The 23,714-nt window shown below is 41.4% G+C and overlaps 1 protein-coding gene across 2 annotated transcripts in view; it reads right to left on the reverse strand.

Annotated features, from left to right (window-relative positions):
• The window catches only part of KLHL1 (kelch like family member 1), a 430,372-nt gene that overhangs the window by 76,584 nt on the left and 330,074 nt on the right, over window positions 1-23,714 (reverse strand). For both annotated transcript variants that reach the window (XM_073346360.1, XM_073346365.1), the window contains exon 7: window positions 4,042-4,266. In XM_073346360.1, the coding sequence (XP_073202461.1) occupies window positions 4,042-4,266 (225 nt within the window). The remainder of the gene's footprint in view (window positions 1-4,041; window positions 4,267-23,714) is intronic.

The following is a 23,714-nucleotide window of genomic DNA, read 5'->3' on the forward strand; positions in this document are numbered from 1 at the left end:
ATGAATTCCATACGAGAATCAATGTTTTGTCATTTCACACAGATGAAAACATAAGTTTAAAATTACATCATTTTCCTCATGCTCATGATGTTTTCTTGTTGACTCAGCATCAGGAGCAAGTGTCAGACACATGTCTAACAGTGAATACTGCTGAGCTCATTAAACAATTGTTGATAAGGAAATAAGTGATTAGACTATGTTCTCATGGCATGCAGATTTAATCCAGTGCAAACATTGACAGACTTCCTATCATATGGTTATGGACTGTGATTACAATAATAAAAAAGGATCAAGAATATTGTTAACAGACATTAAGAACTTGATATAATATGTGATAAGCATTATCTTGAAGAAAATGAAAGGATCATTACAATTATCTGATGCCAATTAACTGAAATAGACATAAAATATAGGAATTTATGGCAAAGGAATGTGTGTTATGCTAGAATTGCCACAAAATATTGAAATGGCAAGGGAAAAAATTGCTTTCTGGGGGCTGATTCATTTGAGACCACAGGAAAATATTTAAATTAACAAAATTTTCCCTGCTAGGAATCAGCTGAAGATTTTTGCAAAATAAATCTGATGAAGAAGCTACTTAAACTCGTTTCATAATACTCATTTTCCTTTTGCTGTTAGGGAAAAGAGATGTTCTCATCTCTAGAGAGGGTATCAACACTAATTTTATCAAGTGGAATTAAAATGCCCTGCCTATCTAACATTTCAAAAGTATTCTCCAGCTAAACCATATCCATAGCCACGCCCAGCAATGAGACTACTCTTTACCAAGCCTAATCACAATATTATATATACACAAACATTACAGTCTCAGTCTTACATTTCTAACACCCCCAAAACTGCCAGAGAGTTCGGTTATTAATTGGCTGGATCCTCAGCTGGTGTAAATCAATTGAGGTTAATGAAGCTAGGCTGGCTCACGCCAGCTGAGCCTCTGGCTCTAAGCGTTTGAATAAAAACATCTGAGTTCGTTAATTATGTAGAAACACAGAGAATGCCCAACAGGATCAGACCAGCATCCAAATCCATAAATGGGATCTGTACTCAGTGTTGCAATATCTATCATTTAGGCATCCTGCCACCTAGGAGAATCTACCGAGTCAGGTGCCAATCTCCCTATACAATACATAAGGAGAGTTAGGAGCCTAGTAGTAAATGCTGAGGGGAGGATTTAGGGCCTGGATCCACAAAGAGACTTAGGCGGTGTGGTGGTGCCCATCTTATAACTTTTAGCTCAGTGATTAGAATACTCATTGGGGATGTGGGGAAAAAAATCCTCCCTTCGGCCTGAGAGGGAGAAAGAATTTGAATAGGGGTCTCTCATGAGAGTACGCTAACCACTGCACTATGAACTATTCTGATGGGGGACTCCCTCAGTCTCTCCTGTTGAAGCTGTTCCACTGTACACTGGCACAGAGAGAGTGAGAATGACACTATATTCCAGTGATTAGGCACCCACCAGGAAGTGGAAGATCTAGGGTCAAGTCCCCCTACTCAGGCAAAATGACTGTAGATAGTCAATGTTCTCTAGATCATTTCTATAGACATGTCTATAACTTAATATAGGGACAAGATGGGCAAGGTACTCTTTTATTAGACCAACTCGTGTTTGTGAGAGAGTAGCTTTTAAGCTTTCACATACCTCTTCTTCAAGTCTGGGAACCCAAAAAAAGCTCCGTGTAAGCTTGAAAGCTTGTCTCCCTCACCAGCTGAAGTTGGTCCAATATTTATTTTACAGAGGATTATACATTTATGTATATAATTATTTCAAAGGATTACTAATGAATTAAATTAAAACCCAAACTATTATTATTTTTTAAACTATCCAGTAGTTTTGTCTCAATTTCACTCCAGGCAGGGAAACATGCCACCCATCTCCTGCCAACAACTAATACTGACAAAAAATAAAAAATATAATAAAACAGTGTTGAGGTAGACTGGGGATGGGGTTGCTCAAATAAATGGTAAGTTTATTCAGAATCTTCCACCTACAACTCACTAGTCCAGATCCAGCTCAGTCATTACCATCTGACAACTCTAAGGTAGCCTTCATCCAGCTCCCAGTGGAGAAGTGTATGTAACACAAAACCATCAGCATGGTTGGCACACTTATTGACAGTGTCAGGAGAAAGGTAAGGGATGCAATAGACAAGAAAACCATTATCCATTGACATCTATGGTCATTTCAGGGCAAAGATAACTTGCGCTAATGATGCCTATGTTTTACCATACAGAAGAACCCCAGAGTTACAAACACCAGAGTTATGAACTGATCAGTCAACCACACACCTCATTTGGAACCAGAAGTACACAATCAGGCAGCAGCAGAGACCCCCGCCCCCCAAAAAAATCACCCCCCCCCAGCAAATACAGTAAAATGTGTGTTAAATGTAAACTACTAAAGAATAAAGGGAAAGCAGCATTTTTCTTTGGCAAAGTAAAGTTTCAAAGTTGTATTAAGTCAATGTTCAGTTGTAAAATTTTGAAAGAACAACCGTAACGTTTTATTCAGCGTTATGAACATTTCAGAGTTGTGAAGAGCCTCCATTCCCAAGGTGTTCATCACTCTGAGGTTCTACTGTACCTACTCTGTGGATAAAGAGAGAATTTCAGTCTTCAAGGTAGCCAATCTAGCAAACTTCACAAGTATCACATTTAGTTTAAGTATTATGGGCGGCTTTCATTCATCAGTTTAAGTAAAGAGTAACTCCAAAAATATTCCGTGAGTTACCCTGATATAAGACAGGTGTGAAAGGAGAAAGAGCCCTGTATCTATATGCTACTGAACATAATGGGCCTAATTTTGACCTTTCATTGGTTGTACAATGGTGTAACACTATTGACTTCCACTGACATGAGAATATATAATATATCATGTAATATACCATATTCTCATATCAGTGGATATCAAAGGAGTTACATTGATGGAGGTCAAAATCAGGCCGAGGGGATGTACTGGCCGCCGCTTCCAACAGCTCCCATTGGCATGGCCCATGGAACGATCGGCCGAACCTGCAGACGCAGCAGCTAAACAAACCAGCCCGGCCCAGCAGGGGCTTTCCCTGCACAAGTGGCGGAACAAATCTGGGAACCACTGAGCTAGAGAATATGCTCTCTCTCTCTCACACACACACACATACACACAAACACACACACTTTGATAATCTAGATATTTAAAGGGATATCTGAAGTCTTCAGATAACTGGAGTTTCGGAAAAGGAAAATTTGGCTTGTATACAAATTTTGAATACTGGGGACAAATTTTTTTTGGTAGTGAGGATTTAGGTAATCAGGGCTTACCTTTTTACATAATTGTTGACGGATTGTGAAGGGTTTGCATGAAGCAGTAATGTGACTGTAAGCACTCTGGAGTGCAAAAGTGTGTGCATGCACTAATCACCCCGGTAACACTTATCTGAGGCAGCCTTGCAGTGCACACATGCTACAGATGCTATTACTGCTGATGAATGCCACTCTTGCCAGTGCTTTTAAAATTATAAGCCTTTCGCCACTGACACTAAGCTGATGTACCTCAGCATAGCTGAGGCTCTCCTAATACATGAGAAAGTGTAGCGTATTTTGACTATTTGATCAAAAATAAAAAGTAATTCAGGATGCCAGTGACAAAAAAGAAAATCAAGACTGCGCTTCTGGGTCAATCTTTGCAAGTTTCAGTTTCCTTTTCTTCTCCTCCCTCCACCCAACACTGTATTTGGTTGTCGCTTTTTTAATTTTAGAATTCTATATCCAATTTTTATTTTTCATATACAAGCACACCATGGAGTGACTGAATATTGTTTTTGTATCTGCATATGAAACATTTTGGCAAATCACATTTCTTTTGAATTGCTGCAATTCAGGAATCACTTAACATTGCTTGCCTACTATCTATCCTGGCAGCATCCATCAAACACACATAATTACTTATTGCATTGTTCCTTTAGCTCAAAAATACTGACGTTTTCAGAACGAATTATACATTTCCAAAACAAATTACATCTCTTTAAAACTTAAATTTCTTACCTAAACCATGCCTATGTGTTGACATTGGGGGTAAGACAGTCCAAGCCTTGGTTTTTGGATTGTAACATTCAACAGTGTTTAATGTCTTTAAACCATCCCGGCCTCCAATAACAAAGAGTTTGTCATCAATGACAGCCACACCAAACTGCAGCCTCCTGCCATTCATCACTCCAGCCTGGATCCATATATTTGTCCTGAGATCATACTTCTCTATAGTTGTAGCACCTGATGAGACATATTAATGGGATAATGTATTTACTGTATATGGCTTCATATACCCCGCCATCCCCAAAAGGTGAGAGCTTCACTTAGTTGTCAGCTTGTTTTGTGAGTCTTATCAAACTTTTTCTGTGTATTTAAAGCAATTCGTAAAATGAATGAGTGATTCATTTTTCTGTGTATTTAAAGCCATTCGTAAAATGAATGAGTGGTTCATGCTCATGAATGAGTGATTGATGCATCTTTTCCTGGAAGAGAAATAGGACCAAATGGCCACTCTAGAATTAGAGTATCATTAGTTGAATAACATTATGTACTAGCTTTATGATCTCTTTTACAGTTCAGTGGTATAACTCCTGAAGATCACTAACCTCATTACATTTGTTCAGTATCCTACATAAAAAAAAAACTGTGAAATTAAGTGTTATTTTAATTAGAGATGGGAAGTTACTATTCATATCTGGGTCTATACTTCCTTAGGTTTTTTTAGTTCAGATCTATTTTTTGTTTGTTTCAGACCCGGTATGATACCACAGACTGTCACCTAGAGACTTAGAAGTAACAGAGTTAAAGTAGATTTATTTATACATCCAACAACGTTTCCTTCTGAATATGGTTATTTGTTTTACTTACACATCTGACACCAAAAGCTGTAAAGAGCAAAACATATAAAATAATTCGGAATCTTGTCATGATTAGCTGGTAAGTTAAGAAGCTTCTGCTGCTAAAAGTAACTTGCATATAACAAGGAAAGATGAGAAATGCAATAAACTTGATTATAAGAAACACAGAGATAAAGAGACCATAATTAACTTAATCAAGTACAAGTCTAACAGAATAATGCATTCTATTAATTTAAATATGCATATAGGAGAGGTTAATCTAAATCCAGATCACAAATATCTAAATGACAGATGGTTTTAAAGTAATCCATAGGAAATACATATAATAATTAATATAATCTGTACACCTTCAGTGTTTTATTTTCATATACATTCACACATCTAACATTGCTTTATCTCTAATGATTAAGTATCCCTAGAGAGAAAATCAACATCATTACCCTCTGCATTTAAGCTTCACTATCCTATTTTCTTTGGACTGTAATAAAAGGTTACAATTCTTTGGAAAACAATTCTTTCAGAATTCATTCATTCTTTGGAACAGAAGAAGCAATAAACAAAACAAAAACAAACATTGTGGAAGCAGTAGTTTTGTTAATTGAACTAAAACAGATGTGATTTAAATTCAATTTGTATCCAAGTTTAATAGAGCAATAATAATGTAGATGCTCAACTGGATATATTAAATCCCCTGTTAATTTTCTGAAGCTATAAGAAATATGAACTAATTTCCACATTCAATTAACTCAGGTTTTTTTTTTCTTCTGCAGATCTTAATTTAAAACTGTGAGTTGCATAAATAAATTAATCTACAGAACAGAGAGAACTTTAATATATTGATATTATATTGCATGGTGATATTGCATGGTGTATTAACACACATTGCTGATGTTGTTACATTTCAGTGTTTGCATTACTAAGAAGCATTTTACATGCTGCAGGTATTGATTTTATAACTGGTATGGCACTCGAATGTACAGGTTTTCTATCTGGCAGTTAAAAATACAGTTGAGATATTTTGCAATTTTGATGGCAGATCATACCCAGTAAATATTTTTACACTATGGTCAGTTGCACAGTTTCCTATTTTCTAATATTGGCTGAGTTTTAAAGTTTGACACAATCTTTTATTTAAACTCTAATTTGAGTGTTTGATCCTGCTAGTGTTCCATGAATGGCTGACTGACAGTTTTTTTCCAGCAAATTCATATGGAAGCTAGCCAAAGGCCAGCCATAAGATCATCTGACTGAAGCTAATATCCTAGACCCAAAATAATATGGAGTCAGGCCAGGGTATGGGATGGAAACAGCTTTAGTTGCTCCTATGGATGATCTCCGACTCTAACTGGGTGTTGGATAGACCTCCATTCTCGTCCTCCAGCATTTGACATCACTGACCCAGAGACACTGGTGTCCCACCTGAGAGAGGTGGCAGTGGTCCAATAGAATGTATTAAAAATGGTTTACATCCTTCCTGGAGAGACACACTCTCAGAGAAATGATGGGAAATTACATTTCTGCCAGTAGCCTGCTTCCTGTGGAGTCTCACAAGAACCAATTCTCTCTCTTATCCTGTTCAACATTGTCATGCAGTCACTAGGTGAACTGGTCAGATGACATGGTCGCAAGTGCCAGGAATATCCAAATGGCACAGTGCTCTTTCTATCCTTCACAATATATGTCCATACCACTACTATCAAGATGGTCGTGTGCTTGGATGAGGTCTACTCATAACTGGCTCTGTGGATGAGGGGAAAGCAGTGGATGTGTTGTTCCTTGACTTTAGCAAAGCTTTTGACACGGTCTCCCACAGTATTCTTGCCAGCAAGTTAAAGAAGTATGGGCTGGATGAATGGACTATAAGGTGGATAGAAAGCTGGCTAGATTGTCGGGCTCAACGGGTAGTGATCAATGGCTGCATGTCTAGTTGGCAGCCGGTATCAAGTGGAGTGCCCCAAGGGTCGGTCCTGGGGCCGGTTTTGTTCAACATCTTAATAAATGATCTGGAGGATGGTGAGGATTGCACCCTCAGCAAGTTTGCAGATGACACTAAACTGGGAGGAGAGGTAAATATGCTGGAGGGTATGGATAGGATACAGAGGGCCCTAGACAAATTAGAGGATTGGGCCAAAAGAAATCTTATGAGGTTCAACAAGGACAAGTGCAGAGTCCTGCTCTTAGGACAGAAGAATCCCATGAACTGCTACAGACTAGGGACCGAATGGCTAGGCAGCAGTTCTGCAGAAGAGGACCTAGGGGTTACAGTGGACGAGAAGATGGATATGAGTGAACAGTGTGCCATTGTTGCCAAGAAGGCCAATGTCATTTTGGGATATATAAGTAAGGGCATAGCGAGCAGATCGAGGGACGTGATTATTCCCCTCTAGTAGACATTGGTGAGGCCTCATCTGGAGTACTGTGTCCAGTTTTGGGCCCCACACTACAAGAAGGATGTGGAAAAATTAGAAAACGTCCAGCGGAGGGCAACAAAAATGATTAGGAGACTGGAACACATGACTTATGAGCAGAGGCCGAAGGAACTGGGATTGTTTAGTCTGTGGAAGAGAAGAATGAGAGGGGATTTGATAGCTGCTTTCAACTACCTGAAAGGGGGTTCCAAGGAGGATGGATCTAGACTGTTCTCAGTGGTAGCAGATGACAGAACGAGGAGTAATGATCTCAAGTTGCAGTGGGGGAGGTTTAGGTTGGATATTAGGAAAACCTTTTTCACTAGGAGGGTGGTGAAACACTGGAATGTGTTACCTAGGGACGTGGTGGAATCTCCTTCCTTAGAAGTTTTTAAGGTTAGGCTTGACAAAGCCCTGGCTGGGATGATTTAGTTGGGGATTGGTCCTGCTTAGAGCAGGGGGTCCCTTCCAACCTGAGGTCCCTTCCAACCCTGATATTCTATGATTCTATGATTCTATGGTTGAAGTTGAACCTGAGTAAGACAGAGGTTTTGCTAGTAGACAGAGGAAAACTCTTTGTGCAACTCTACAGTGCAGTCTGCTCTAGTTGAAGGTACACACCTAATTGTCAATTCAGTCCATAATTTAGGGATGCTCCTAGATTTCTCACTGACGTTAAGCTCCCACATTGTAGCCTTTGTGAGTAATGCTTTCTGCCATGTTAGCAGTCTCTATCCCATCCTAGCACACAATGTTGTGGTCTTCAATATAAAACAGGGGTTGCGGCTTGTTCAGGGTAAGCCTCTGGCGGGCAACGAGACGCTTTGTTTACCTGAAAAAAGAAAAGGAGTACTTGTGGCACCTTAGAGACTAACCAATTTATTTGAGCATGAGCTTTCGTGAGCTACAGCTCACTTAAGTGAGCTGTAGCTCACGAAAGCTCATGCTCAAATAAATTGGTTAGTCTCTAAGGTGCCACAAGTACTCCTTTTCTTTTTGCGAATACAGGCTAACACGGCTGTTACTCTGAAACCTTTGTTTACCTGAGCATCCGCAGTTACGGCAGCTCGCAGCTCCCAGTGCCATGGTTCACCATTCCAAGCCTATGGGAGTTTCTTCACTGACTTCCCATTTTAGAACATCAAGTCAAGTTCAAGGTCTCAATCCTTATTTTAAGGGCACTCAGTGTTCTGGGATCAGCATATCTAAGAAATCACCTAGCACCTCAGGTTGAAGACCGTGGTTGACAACTCTGCTCCTCTGCCACAATGGCACTTTGTATGATAAAGTTAAAGCTTAATTATGCAAGAGACAGAGCTTTCATGACAGTGGGTCTGATACTGTGGAGTTAATTCCCCCAGGGACTAAGGATCATCACAAACATCACCACTTTCCATTCCAAGTAAAAGGTGAATTTCTTTGACCTTGATTTCTCTAACATAAAAAAAACAAATGAACATTGGAGTGTGTACATATACCAAAACAAAACACTAAACTGAACACAGATTTTTTTCCACTGGGGAAAGGATGAGAGCAAGAATGAACCACATGTCATGGTGGTTGATGCACTACTGGAAAGTTTCTTAGATACTACAGTATCACCTCTCAAAAGCTCTGAATTCTGTGAAATTAAGGCCACCTCTCCACTACCAGACAGCAATGAGAAAATTATCTTAATCATTTCAGTCTGAATGAAAGTGGGGCAGACAGGAATGGGGCAGAAGAAACTGTTACTTAGGGCTTGGCTACACTTGCAAATTAGAGAGCATTAAAGCATCCCCAGGTGCCCTAACTCCCGATCCGTCCACACTGGTGTCACACCCCAATGGCCCCCTCCCTCAGTGATTAGCTGGGAGAGACAGATCAGCATTGTATATTGCTAAGGCTGTTGCAAGCTTCTCAAGGCATTTTGGGAAGGGTCAAAGGTGCAAGTGTGGAGTGAAAGATTCCGTTGCAGGCTGCAAGAAGCCAAAGGGGGAAGGAGAAAGAATGGGTTAACTCAACACTGCAGCTAGCAGGCTCAGTCCAAACATAAGATGCTGGCCCCAGTCCAAGGTCATGGAGCCTGACAAAAAGTCTGCAGCTGTATTCATATCTTAGCCAACCCAGCCAGCCTTAAAAAAAAGGAGAACTAAGCTGAACAGGATTGAAAAAATTGCAAAACCAAACAAAACAGTGAAGGCCAGCGGGGGAGGACGGGGGGGGACGACAAAGTTTTGCGTCCCTGGAGCCAATCTGTTTTGGAAAAGCTGAGGAGACCACAGAGACCTGGTTTGGACTGGTACACAAAGCATGGGGAACAACGGTCACTAAACAAAATGCCCCCAAAAGAACCCAGAACTTAAAAACCCTTCTGAGAGCAAAGGCAAATCGGAGATCAACAGCAGACCCTGGATGACCCGTGCGCACAGGACAGAACTCCCATCCACCCCTCCCCCTCTTCTTCTTACGTTACACCCAGGCCTGACCAGCCTCGGGTAGTGCAGGTGTGTGTAAGAAAGTGGGTTAGGGCTTGGGCTTGGGGCACTAATGCTTTATTCCTTCCTTTGAATGACATGGGGACCTCCCCTCGGCACTCTCCACTGTTATTTTATTATTTTATCAATAAAGCTTTAAAACTTAGACACTTGGTGTGTTCTGTCATCTCCTCCCCTAACAATCCTGTGGCCTCACCCTGATCACCTAACACCTCAGACAGATTGGTAACAGAAATCTGTCACAGTTTTGGTGGAGAATTGCGGACAGGGGGAGCCCCGTGGAGTGCACCAATTGGTCTGCCCTTGAGATTTTGCGTTTGCTCTGCCTGGCATTGTTCGTATTTCATGTTAAGGATTTTATAATGACAGGTGTGCCCCACCCTCAGTCATAGCATGGCTGAGAACTGGAGAGGGGTTTAGCATTCCTCTCTCCACCCCGGTCAGCGAGGGAAGGGTGCAGGTGGGTCAACACTCGTTTGTAGGAGTGCTGGGCAATAGGAGGTGGCTTAGAGACCCTCGCTCCACGTGACAGGTATCCTTGGTGCATAGCCCTCAGTCGTAGTATGCCTAAGTTGAAGAGAAGAGCTTAGGGTTTCCTCGCTCAGCCCAGGGGGGCATTTGGTGTATGGATCCTCGGTGGTAGAGAACCGAGTAATATGGAGTGAGGCTTAGTGTCTCTCCCTCTGGCCCAGTGCGGTAACACTGGAAGCCCCAGTGCTGGTGTGAGCTACATAAAATCTCAAGTAATTAAAAAATCTTAAAAATTGTACTAAGCAATTGTAACAACATGTTCAGGAAACAGAAGGGTACAGCTGGGACTTGGGAGTCCCGCAGTCATGGGCGATGGCATCAATGATGGGTTCAAGTCCAGACGTATGGGCATTAGGGAGTGTGGACACGGTAGTCTGGCTGCCCGGTCAGCTGGCATCATGGGAGGCAGGTGAACCTAATGCCCGAGCCACGGGGGAGGCAGCAAAGAGGGACGGGACCCTGCTACCTCTTTCAAAGGGAGGTAAAGACCTCTCCTGTCTGGATAAGGCTCTCATCAAAGTGGGATGCAATCCCTGGGGTTCTGTGGCAGAGCTTCAAAAAGGCATGCATACTTGGCAGATTTACTAAATTTATATTCCAAGTATAAAAAGCAAAGCAAAGCAAAAAAAAAAATACAAAAAAACCCCACCAACCTATTAAAACTTAACTGCCCCAAATATATTAAAAAATGCAATTTATATAGAGCTATATAAAAACAAAGCAGTATATATTATTAAAAAAAACATGGAAACATACCATGCTACTTAAATAAAATCCCATTAGGGCTCCAAAGGGAGCCGCAGTAGGTTGTACCTGTCACACTGGCAAGGCACTTAGAGCACCTTGGCTCTGCAGCTCAAGCGCTCCTGGTAATCCACCTCCACGAGAAGCATAACACTTGTTGCGCCTCGGCTGAAATGCCCCACCGTCAATGTGAACGAGGTGTTGCATTACTGTGCTTTGATTGGCCTCCAGAAACGTCCCATAATCACCTTAAGTCAACTGGCCACTCTTGTCATTGTTTTGGAATCGGCTGTAGGAATATGGATATGCCTTTTCAAAGCTCTGTTTCTGACAGCCAGCATGCTTATCTGCTCCGGGACAAAGCAAGCCATTAGTATGGAATGTTGCTTGCTGTGAGTGTGTGAGAGAGAGTTGGGGTGGAGGGGGGTCTGAACTAACAAGACAGCATGCTGACACACTCTCATCACCCCAAAAACCCACTCTCTCTCCCCCAACATAAACACAACACACTCCCTGTCACACTCCACCCCACCCCCAACATTTGAAAAGCATGTTGCAGCCACTTGAACACTGGGATAGCTTCCACAATGCGCTGCTCTTTGTGGCATTGCAAGAGCTGCTAATGTGGCCATGCCAGTGCGCTTCCAGCTGAGAGTGTAAACACTTGGCAGAGTTTTCCCTCCTGTGGTCTCTGAAGGCTGGTTTAACTCCCAGCGCTGTACATCTGCAAGTGTAGCCAGGCCCTTAGTCCTGATGAAAGTAAATTGAATATTGATGGTATTCAGCGTGCATGTGCAAGGCTTTATAGACTTGATGTGCTTTACAAGCATGTGTGGGCAACAAAATGTTTTTGCCATAGTAAGTTTTTCTAATATAGACAAGGCTAATGAAAATTATATGCAGAGTGCTTCAAGCTTGAGCCTAGATTTTGTATCTTTTGATGTGTAACCCCTTTGTGGTTTAGCGAGCATGGCCCTTATAAATGTTTTCCTTAATGTGGGTACTGCTGATTGTTCCAAAAAGAGAAAGTGCTTTTGGGAGGCGGGGGGAGCAAAGGGAGAGCAACAGGTTGTGTGTTGGGAGCTCCAGACAGGAGGGCTGCAGCAAGCAGGCCCTCACAGAGTGAAGCAGACACGAACCTGCCTGAAGCCTGGGAGGGACAGAGCAGCCAACCAGGGGAGAACCCAGGACAGGAGCCAGGAGGAGCACTTTGCAAGGAAGAAATCACCCAAGAAGGACAAACCAGAGCTGGACCCAGTATCACTGCTGCCCAGAGTTGTACAGGGCTGTGAGTACTGGGGCTTGTGACTTTGCATTGGGAATAAGGAGGGATGCTGTTAGCTAGCTAAGTGCAGAGATGGTCACTCTGTGCAGAGAGCGGCAGAAGAGGGCAGCGATGGGGGTTGCTGGGGAAAGTTCACTGGTGCTGAAGACGATCAAGAGCACCCAAGACTCACCACTTGCCTGGAACTTTGCCCAGAATTCCTGAACTCTATGTGCAGACACATTGCTCAATTATCTGCCCTTTCAGACTGTGCTACCACTGGGCCGGTCGGCCCTTGCTGCATCTTCCACCCTGTTGTTTTTCTCCTTTTATCCCTCTGTAAATAAATATTTCCCTTTCCTATATTTGTTGTACTCTCCCGGTGTGTGTGTTCACTCTGGCTTGGAATAGGTGCCCCTGGGGTGGAAGGGACTTTCCCTGCTGTGTTCCTGCTTGTGCCTTTTCTTGGCTAGAGCTGCCTGCAGAGTACACTCCATCTTGGCCATGAAGGTGCTACAGTTACAGACGGTTTTGCTGTTCCTGATTCCTATTCAAGTGAACTAGTATTGGTAGAACTCAGATGCACAACAGAATGGAGAACACCTTTCACTTCCAGCTTGCTAGAAAACACAGCAAATTCCTCCTGCAGGATGATCTTGGGAAGTAAATCAGAAGCAATGCAGAAAGCTCTGAGTTTGTGCATAATGTTGCAGCCCAAACTCAAATTGGATGAGACATCACAAGCATATTAATTCTATGTTCCAATCCCTCCACTGACTCACAGTCTAGTTTGGTTGCCAGTTCAAGTTCAATTTATAAGAAAAAAAAATTGCATCTCTAAGAAAGCTGTCTCCCTTTTGCCAGAATGATAGGCCTATAAGGAAAAAGGGAGGAGGGAAAATGAAGTATAGGGGTATATCTCAAGCAAAGCCTTTTGTACCTGGGAAGGGAGAAGAGCTAAGTCTTCAGGTTAACAAAGGACCTCATCAAGTAGGTCTAATTTACTTACAAAGCACCAATATTCTGTGGTGGTGGGTCCTATAGGCCAAATCTTCAGACCAATAAATATACTGCATTATTGATTTCTTTTTCTCTTACTCTTCAGACACTTTTAAGGTTTACTCTGCAAATATTTTAGAAACCAACAGTTTTTATAACATTGCAACTGACAACATAACTAAAATGTTGAGTGGAATTTATAATTTTGGCAAAACTAAGCAAACACAGAACAGAACTCTTAATGGATCATTGTGATAATTACACACTGGCAGCTCTGTGAAATGAACTGTAGGGAACATTTTGTATTTAAAATTTCCAAAATATAATCTTTCTATGAAAATCTTAGCTTGAGCTCTCATTAGCTTGATGTTTGGAGTTTTACAATTAATTATTTGTGCTTAATTTCTACAAGCTGCTACTATGCAGACTACTACTTTATTGAATAGAAATGAATACTGAATAGTGTCTCTAAAAATGTTTCTGGATACAACAAGAAACAAACCTTCTTGTGTCCCTAACACTTCTCTCTCTCCTTTCAGTTAACCCTCACTGTGAAGATATGTACTGATCCTCTTTCCTTTAATGCTCTCCACTCTTGACTTTCTTATTTTTACTCATTTTTTTCATGTTCCTCACCAATGGTCATGGCCATACCATTGAACTTATCATGAGAAATGCCGTTTCTGCTTGATCTCATCTAGACCAGCCATGTGTTAATTATATTTGAACAATTTTGCTGTTAACTACCCCTTTGAAAACCTACTATCTCCTCAAACTCTTAAGCATCTTGATTCAGATTCTCAAGGATGAATTAATCTCTCAGTACCTCCTTTCTGTCAGTGATTTGTACTGATAGATTAACATACAATGCCCTTAAATAACTTGCTTCATGGTAGGGGCAATGCAACTTGTTAAATTCATATATAGAATCGTAGAATATCAGGGTTGGAAGGGACCTTAGGAGGTCATCTCGTCCAACCCCCTGCTCAAAAGCAGGACCATTCCCCAATTAAATCATCCCAGCCAGGGCTTTGTCAAGCCTGACCTTAAAAACTTCTAAGGAAGGAGATTCCACCACCTCCCTAGGCAACGCATTCCAGTGTTTCACCACCCTCCTAGTGAAAACGTTTTTCCTAATATCCAACCTAAACCTCCCCCACTGCAACTTGAGACCATTACTCCTTGTCCTGTCCTCTTCTACCACTGAGAATAGTCTAGAATCATCCTCTCTGGAACCACCTCTCAGGTAGTTGAAAGCAGCTATCAAATCCCCCCTCATTCTTCTCTTCTGCAGACTAAACAATCCCAGTTTCCTCAGCCTCTCCTCATAAGTCATGTGTTCCAGACCCCTAATCATTTTTGTTGCCCTTCGCTGGACTCTTTCCAATTTATCCACATCCTTCTTGTAGTGTGGGGCCCAAAACTGGACACAGTACTCCAGATGAGGCCTCACCAATGTCGAATAGAGGGGGACGATCACGTCCCTGGATCTGCTCGCTATGCCCTTACTTATACATCCCAAAATGCCACTAGCCTACTTGGCAACAAGGGCACACTGCTGAGTCATATCCAGCTTCTCGTCCACTGTCACCCCTAGGTCCTTTTCCGCAGAACTGCTGCCTAGCCATTCGGTCCCTAGTCTGTAGCTGTGCATTGGGTTCTTCCGTCCTAAGTGCAGGACCCGGCACTTATCCTTATTGAACCTCATCAAATTTCTTTTGGCTCAATCCTCCAATTTGTCTAGGTCCCTCTGTATCCTATCCCTGCCCTCCAGCATATCTACCACTCCTCCCAGTTTAGTATCATCCGCAAATTTGCTGAGAGTGCAATCCACACCATCCTCCAGATCATTTATGAAGATATTGAACAAAACCGGCCCCAGGACCGACCCCTGGGGCACTCCACTTGACACCGGCTGCCAGCTAGACATGCAGCCATTGATCACTACCCATTGAGCCCAACAATCTAGCCAACTTTCTACCCACCTTATAGTGCATTCATCCAGCCCATACTTCTTTAACTTGCTGACAAGAATACTGTGGGAGACCGTGTCAAAAGCTTTGCTAAAGTCAAGAAACAATACATCCACTGCTTTCCCTTCATCCACAGAACCAGTAATCTCATCATAAAAGGCGATTAGATTAGTCAGGCATGACCTTCCCTTGGTGAATCCATGCTGACTGTTCCTGATCACTTTCCTCTCCTCTAAGTGCTTCAGGATTGATTCTTTGAGGACCTGCTCCATGATTTTTTCCGGGGACTGAAGTGAGGCTGACTGGCTTGTAGTTCCCAGGATCCTCCTTCTTCCCTTTTTTAAAGATTGGCACTACATTAGCCTTTTTCCAGTCATCCGGGACTTCCCCCGTTCGCCACGAGTTTTCAAAGATAATGGCCAATAGCTCTGCAATCACAGCCGCCAGTTCCTTTAGCACTCTCGGATGCAACTCGTCCGGCCCCATGGACTTGTGCACGTCCAGCTTTTCTAAATAGTCCCTAACCACCTCTTTCTCCACAGAGGGCTGGCCATCTATTCCCCATGTTGTGATGCCCAGCGCAGCAGTCTGAGAGCTGACCTTGTTAGTGAAGACAGAGGCAAAAAAAGCATTGAGTACATTAGCTTTTTCCACATCCTCTGTCACTAGGTTGCCTCCCTCATTCATTAAGGGGCCCACACTTTTCTTGGCTTTCTTCTTGTTGCCAACATACCTGAAGAAACCTTTCTTGTTACTCTTAACATCTCTCGCTAGCTGCAGCTCCAGGTGCGATTTGGCCCTCCTGATTTCATTCCTACATGCCCGAGCAATATTTTTATACTCTTCCCTGGTCATATGTCCAACCTTCCACTTCTTGTAAGCTTCTTTTTTATGTTTAAGATCCGCTAGGATTTCACCGGTACGCCAAGCTGGTCGCCTGCCATATTTACTATTCTTTCGACACATCGGGATGGTTTGTCCCTGTAACCTCAACAGGGATTCGCTGAAATACAGCCAGCTCTCCTGGACTCCTTTCCCCTTCATGTTAGTCCCCCAGGGGATCCTACCCATATATGCCAAACTGCATGCTGCATACTTTAAAAGTACTATTTCAGGACATTGATAAAAGACATATATCATATTTTAGGGCTTTAGATGGAAGACTCTGCCTTTCGACAGTACTTTCTATTATTTTTTTATTTTACATGAATTGACAAAATAACACAAATGTTTTATCTTATGTAATTACTCTTTTGTAGTCTTTCTGTGCCTCAGTTAGCCATCTGTAAAACATGATAATAGCACTTCCCTATCTCACAGGAGTGTTGGGCGGATAAATATATTATGGGTTATGAAGCTCTTTGAGACCTACAGATGAAAAGTGCTATGCAAACAATAGGTATAATTACTGTTGCTATTATCCCACCCCCCTTCTTACAAAGTAGAACTCCTATTGATGGCAGTGGGTCAATGGGAAAAACAGAGTGAATATGACTGAAGTATGCCTTTACAGCTGTTAAATGTCATGGTGCATAATGAGCAAGGTAAGACAGAGTTATGTTAAAACTGACATTTGTATAAGCTTTAGCTTTGATGGAAGTTTCAGCTCTCTACTGCTAGTAATATTTTGATAGCAATAGATAGGTTTCCTCTCATTCATTTTTAAATTCTTTTTGTTTTTTGTTTTTTGAAGAAATGCCCCCTCCCTTTGTGCTGTCATGCCAGCTGTCAAGCCTGCTCTCTAGAAACTGATAAAATATTTACATGACCTGCAATGGAGGCAGTGTGCAGATTCCTTATAGCAGCTGATATGATTATTGGAAGGAGGTAGGAGTCCAGAAACAGACAGAGCATGATAGGGACTTTATCCAGTATCTCTCCAGTAAGAGTTTTCATCCAAATCACTGAAGAAATCATAATTATTTCTCTACAACTTCCAACAATAGAAAAGTTTTTTGCTGCATGAGTTTATCACAGAGATATTTTTTCACACAAGTCTAATTTTCACAGTGAAGATAATTAATGTAGTCACATGTACAAGTGCTCGCACACTTGGAGGCAGAGCAAGCATATTTGCACCCTCTCCAGAGGTGACACATTGGAGGGGAGCACACAGGGTCACGTATCCCGCACTTTTTTTGACTGTGCCCCTTCCCCCAACTGGGACAGGCTGCATGAGGTGAATCGCGGTGGAAGTGAATCAGGGGGTGGAGATTGCACTCCCTTCCTGAGCCCCACCACGCGGGGCTGACTCTACTGAGAGAGCCTGGCCCAGAGATGTAGTTTGACTTCTGAATTTGGGGGGCATAGGGCTTAATAAAAATGTTTGTGGACAAAGAATATGGAAGTTAGACTCACAAGTGTGTGTACAGGAAGAGGCTACACGTTTACCCAATCACAGAACAGAGACAATGTTATGATTTATCTGACCATTCATTACTAAATAACACATCTTGATTTTTGAATTTTGGGCAATCCAGAATGCAAATGTTATGACAAGGTATCTGTTGAATAAATTTGAGGAAATTATGATCTGTCTGTCTATAGCCCACAAACAGAAAAACATGGCTCCCACTTGCTGAACAAGTGATTCACTCAACTCTATTTAAAATCAGAAGTTAGAAGTGGAAGAGACATATCGAGTTATCATGTTTATCTCCTATCAGACCAGAAGCACGACCATATTCCAGTACGTTCTTGTGTTCTTTATCTAGTCCAATTCCTTGATGGGTAGGGCTCTTATAATTGCCTTTTGGACACTATTCAGCAGTGTAACAGGGCCTCTCCATTCACTCCAAATTGTCTTTTGCTCAGTTTCACCCCATAAATCTTAGTTATAGTCTTCTAGCATTGCCCTCATCCAGCCAATCTCAAATTTGCTCCACTGACCTTTTCCTGGTGACTCTCAGCACTAAGCATTTGGGGGGACTGAGCACTTAGCAGTGCGGGGTCCTTAGAGGCATCTATCTTGTATGAAGTTGTGCACCTAATAAAAGAGCTGGAAAACCACTGCTGTAAACAACATGTTGTGAGGGACAAATCTCAGATAGTTCAGTTCAGATATTAATTCAAACTTCTTTGTTTTATAGAATCATACTAGAAATTACATAACAACAGATTTGTGGTGCTTCCTGCCTGGTCAGAAATACCACAAGAACAGTCTTTCTCCCACAATTATTTTGTCATTTCTGTTTCCAGCCACAGTCTGGAACTTAGAGGGGGAAAAATATGTAAAATAGAGGGAAATAAAAAGAAAATGTTAATATATCAATTTCAAACATCAGAAAAGCTCTATAGCAGCAGAACTGGGCGAACTAATGTTTTTGGTTTGGTGGCCAAAAGCAAAACATTTCATTTCAGCTCCAAGGAAAGGAAACATTTTATTTCTGTTTGGGGTGGTTTATTACCTTTTTTTGGTTGTTGTTAAATCTAGCTAAATTTCTAAACAGAACATCATCTTAAAAACAAAAAGCCAGGAGGCCCCCAGAGAACGAGAGAAGGAATTTTGTTGGCCTCCAGCAGTGAGGGCAGCAGAATATGTTCTCCCAGTGACCCTATCCCCCACATAATCTGCCCAAGGTGTCTGTCTGCAGCTTATCTGCCAGAGGCTTCCCCTCCAGCTTCTGGGCAATGGTCTCCTCACTCAGGGCAGCGGTGTCACTCCTGCCATGGGGCTGGCACCCTGCCAGGGGCAGCTTGGGGACAAACTTTCCCTTTGCTCCTGGCCCTGGGCTGCAGCAGCTTCTCTCCTGTGAGCCCCCAGGGTCCTGCCTGGAGTTCCCAGGGATGCTCTGGCCACCCAAGCCTTGTGAGGAAGTTTCAGCTGCCTTTGATGCCCCTCCCCCTTTCCCAGGAGTTCTCCTGGATGCACTGCAAGCGGCACTTGGGGATGCAGGGGAGCAGGAGCCCCCAGCTGGGGAGGGAGCCCCTGGAGACCTGGATGACTCTTATTTTAAGCATGTGAAGAATCAGACTGAATGTCCACTAAGCAGATTTCACACAGCAATTTTTTGCAGTGCCACAGCATATTGCCCAAAGTGACTCTCTAGTTTGACATATTTTTAGTATTCATAATTCATTAAGGTTTCCATAATTATCATTTTTTGTGGACTTCCGTTCTAGTTTATGAAATAACCACAGCGACTGACCAGTAATATTTCCTGCTGAGCACTTTTAACTACAGTCTTCTAATGATGCTCTCCCTAATGATGCTACTGTACATGAACCATCCTTCGCAAAACAATGCAGCATTTAAAGATATATCAAAGGATTGTAAGAAGAGATACTTGCACAATTTAGAAAACTGAAAACCTCCTGACTATGTTCATAGTCTACTTGCTGAAGTATCATCTCCTAATCCATGCACTGAGGTAGCCAAGAGCTAAGCAATGAGCTGTCTGTTCGTCCTCAATACCTCAAAAGGCAACAAAATTGCTGCTACTATTGTTTATATAGCATATTAAGCATTTGCTAGGGGTTTTACACACAAAAATGAAAAGAAAGTTCCTGCCCTGGAAAATTTACAATCTAAATAGATTTGGATTACATTTGCTATCTGGACAGTGGGTAAAAAAACCTCCCAAATGTAGGTCTTTTCAGTTTGCCAATGATTTGTTATAACATAATTAAAGGAATTACATTTTGGTGCTTTGTAAATCATTTGAAAGTCCTTTCATTTTAAAGGGTTTAGAGGGTACTACATGATGGTTTTACTGTGTACTTGTATGGCCTTAGGTTAACACTGGTTTGAACATTACTTAAAAATATACTAAAATAAAATTTTCATAGCCAGCATATGGGATGTTTCACAGTTACTGATCCACAGCTGTATGGCAATTTTTAAAGTTATGCAAATCCCTGTGATTTGATTAATTACTGGACTCAGAACCCCACATTAACATGCCTTTGCCAAACACGGCTACCTCTCTCTCTCCCCATCAATTTCCCTACATGCTCTGCTTCTCTAAGCTCCTCTCAGCCTCCTTGCAATTTCTCTTTGCTCACACAAAAGCTGATCTCTCCACCACTAAAAAGAGTAAATTATTTTGGAATTAAATAACATTTTCCCCAAAAAGCTCTTTTCCATCTCTTTTTTAATAACCGCAACACTGACCACCATTCCACTTTTTAATAAGTTTACACAAGAATTTGGGAGGGAAGAAAATAGTGGCTAGAGAAAGGAGATGAGAGAGCAGAGAAAGGGAAGCAAAAGGGAGCAAGGAAGGCATGAGAGAGTAAATGGGGGAGAGGAAAAAACATGGGGCTGGCAGGTATTGGGGAGAGAGTAGGGACTACATGAAAGAGAAAAAGATCATATTTAAATATTGTAACCTGAGGCTGACCTCTGTTAACTTGATAATAATTGTATTTTATTGGAGGAGGAGATTAAGGATGCTCAAGTAGTTAGGGGGTTAGCCTGGATTTGGGAGACCCGGGTTCAAATACCTACTGTGCCACAGACTTCCTCTCTGACCCTATACAAGTAAATTAATCTCTCTGTGCCTCAGCTTTCTTATCTGTAAAATGGGGATAATAGTACTTCTCTGCCTCCTTAGGGTGTTATGAGGATAAATGCATTTAAAGAGTGTGAGGTCCTTAGATACCATGATAATGACGTCAATAGAAGTCCCTAAGACATACATTAGCCTTGCAATTCATTTTCCTATATGCATCTCAGCTTTCTGCTATTGAGTTTAAATGGCTCAGGATAATGCTGCAACTTCATAAAGGCAGTACTCTTCTGTTATCATCTCAATAAATATATATGGGCAAGAATTTTGAAGTTAGGGATCTGACCCAGAATGTGCATTTTTCTAAGCACTGTAAGTGCTCCCAGCAGTGCTAACTTTTGTAGGCAGAATGAAAAATTAAATAATATTCTGAAATATAAAAGGAAATAGGTCTTATACTATTCTCTCAACTTCCAGCCATATACTATCATGTAAAGAATATGGAAACATATTTTACTTTCTGCTTACAATACTCTTAAACTATTGAACACACAAAAACCTATCATAAAAAAGAAAAACAAAACAAAACTCCAGACTCACAAATCAGAAAACCTCTAAATTCAAGCCAAACTCCAAAGTTATTGAAGGCTGGACTGATGTTAGCTAATCTTTTGGGGTAAATTACAAAAATAATAATAATTGGAACCATAAATGCAAGGACTTGTTATATTTCCTGTTCCCAGTAAATCCAAAGTTTATGACATTTTCACAAAGAAGTATTGTATCCACATTTAAAAAAAAAACAAAAAAACAAAAACAAGCCGACAAGAAAAAACATTTGTAAACTGATTTATTTCAACCTGTTATATTTTTAAAAAGCTCAAACTGTTCTTGCTCAATATTTATTATTGTTTCTCTTGCCTTAAAATGAAAACTGCAGAGACCTCGATAAATAGATGGAACATGGGTTTAGTTACTGTAGCTTCTGTAAATCCTGCTCTTTAACAGGATCCATTGTGAATCAGTTCCTGGACATATGCTTTTAATATTTTTGTCAGTGATATGGAAGAAAACATAAAATCATCATGGCAAGTTTCAGAGTGGCAGCCTTGTTAGTCTGTATCTGAAAAAGAAAAGGAGTACTTGTGGCACCTTAGAGACTAACAAATTTATTTGAGCATAAGCTTTCATGAGCTACAGCTCACTTCATCGGATGCATGCAGTGGAAAATACAGTGGGGAGATTTTATATACACAGAGAACATGAAACAATGGGTGTTATCATACACATTGTAACGAGAGTGATCAGGTAAGGTGAGCTATTACCAGCAGGAGAGGGGAAAAAAAACAATTTTGTAGTGATAATCAAGGTGGGCCATTTCCAGCATCCTGATTATCACTACAAAAGGTTTTTCTCTCTCTCTCTCTCTCTCTCTCTTTCTTCTGCTGGTAATAGCTCACCTTACCTGATCACTCTTGTTACAATGTGTATGATAACATCCATTGTTTCATGTTCTCTGTGTATATAAAATCCCCCTACTGTATTTTTCACTGCATGCATCCGATGAAGTGAGCTGTAGCTCACGAAAGCTTATGGTCAAACAAATTTGTTAGTCGCTAAGGTGCCACAAGTACTCCTTTTCTTTTTATAAAATCATCATGGCAACTTTTCAGATGACACAAAGATTGCAGGAGTGCTAAATAATGAAGAGGACAGGTCACTGATACAGAGCATGCTGGATTGATTAGTAAGCAAAGAATATGTAACAAACCTTGTGGATGGGGGGAAGTGGTAGATGTGGTATGTCTTGATTTTAGAAAAGTTTTGGTTACTCTCCCGTATGACCTTCTCATAAATAAACTAGGGAAATACAACCTAGATGGAGCTACTATAAGATGGGTGCAAAACTGGTTGGAAAACCATTCCCAAAGAGTAGTTATCAGTGGTTCACAGTCATGCTGGAAGGACATAACGAGTGGTGTCCCACAGGGATTGGTTCTGTTCTGTTCAATATCTTCATTAGTGATTTAGGTAATAGCATATAGAGTACACTTATAAAGTTTGCAGATGAGAGGAGGGGTTGCAAGTACTTTGGAGGATAGGATTAAAATTCAAAATGATCTGGACAAACTGGAGAAATGGTCTGAAGTCAATAGGATGAAATTCAATAAGGACAAATGCAAAGTACTCCACTTAGGAAGGAACAATCAGTTGCACACATACAAAATGGGAAATGACTGCTTAGGAAGGAGTACTGCTTCCACATCTGGGAGTCATACTGGACCACAAGCTAAATATTAGTCAACAGTGTAACACTGTTGCAAAAAAAGCAAACATCATTCTGGGATGTTTTAGCAGGAGTGTAGTAAGCGAGATACAAGAAGTAATTATTCCGCTCTACTCCACTCTGATTAGGCCTCAACTGGAGTATTGTGTCCAGTTCTAGGTGCCACATTTCAGGAAAGATGTGGACAAATTGGAGAAAGTCCAAAGAAGAGCAACAAAAATTATTAAAGGTCTTGAAAACATGACCTATGAGGGAAGATTGAAAAACTGGGTTTGTTTAGTCTGGAAAAGAGATGACTGAGAGGGGACATAATAACACTTTTCAAGTATGTAAAAGGTTGTTACAAGGAGGCGGAAGAAAATTTGTTTTTCTTAACCTCTGATGATAGGACAAGAAGCAATGTGTTTAAATTGCAGCAAGGGAGGTGTATGTTGGACATTAAGAAGAATTTCCCAACTGTCAGGGTGATTAAGCACTGGAATAAATTGCCTAGGGAAGTTGTGGAATCTCCATCATTGGAGATTTTTAAGAGCAGGTTAAACAAACACCTTTCAGGAATGGTCTAGATAATTAGTCCTGCCATGAGTGCAGGGGACTGGACTAGATGACCTCTCGAGGTCCCTTTCAGTTCTATGATTCTATGTATTTTAATATGGCCAATGTAATGTCATACATATAGAACAAGGAATATAGGCCAC

Source organism: Lepidochelys kempii, chromosome 1 (genome assembly GCF_965140265.1).
Source record: "Lepidochelys kempii isolate rLepKem1 chromosome 1, rLepKem1.hap2, whole genome shotgun sequence".
Lineage (NCBI taxonomy): Eukaryota > Metazoa > Chordata > Testudines > Cheloniidae > Lepidochelys > Lepidochelys kempii.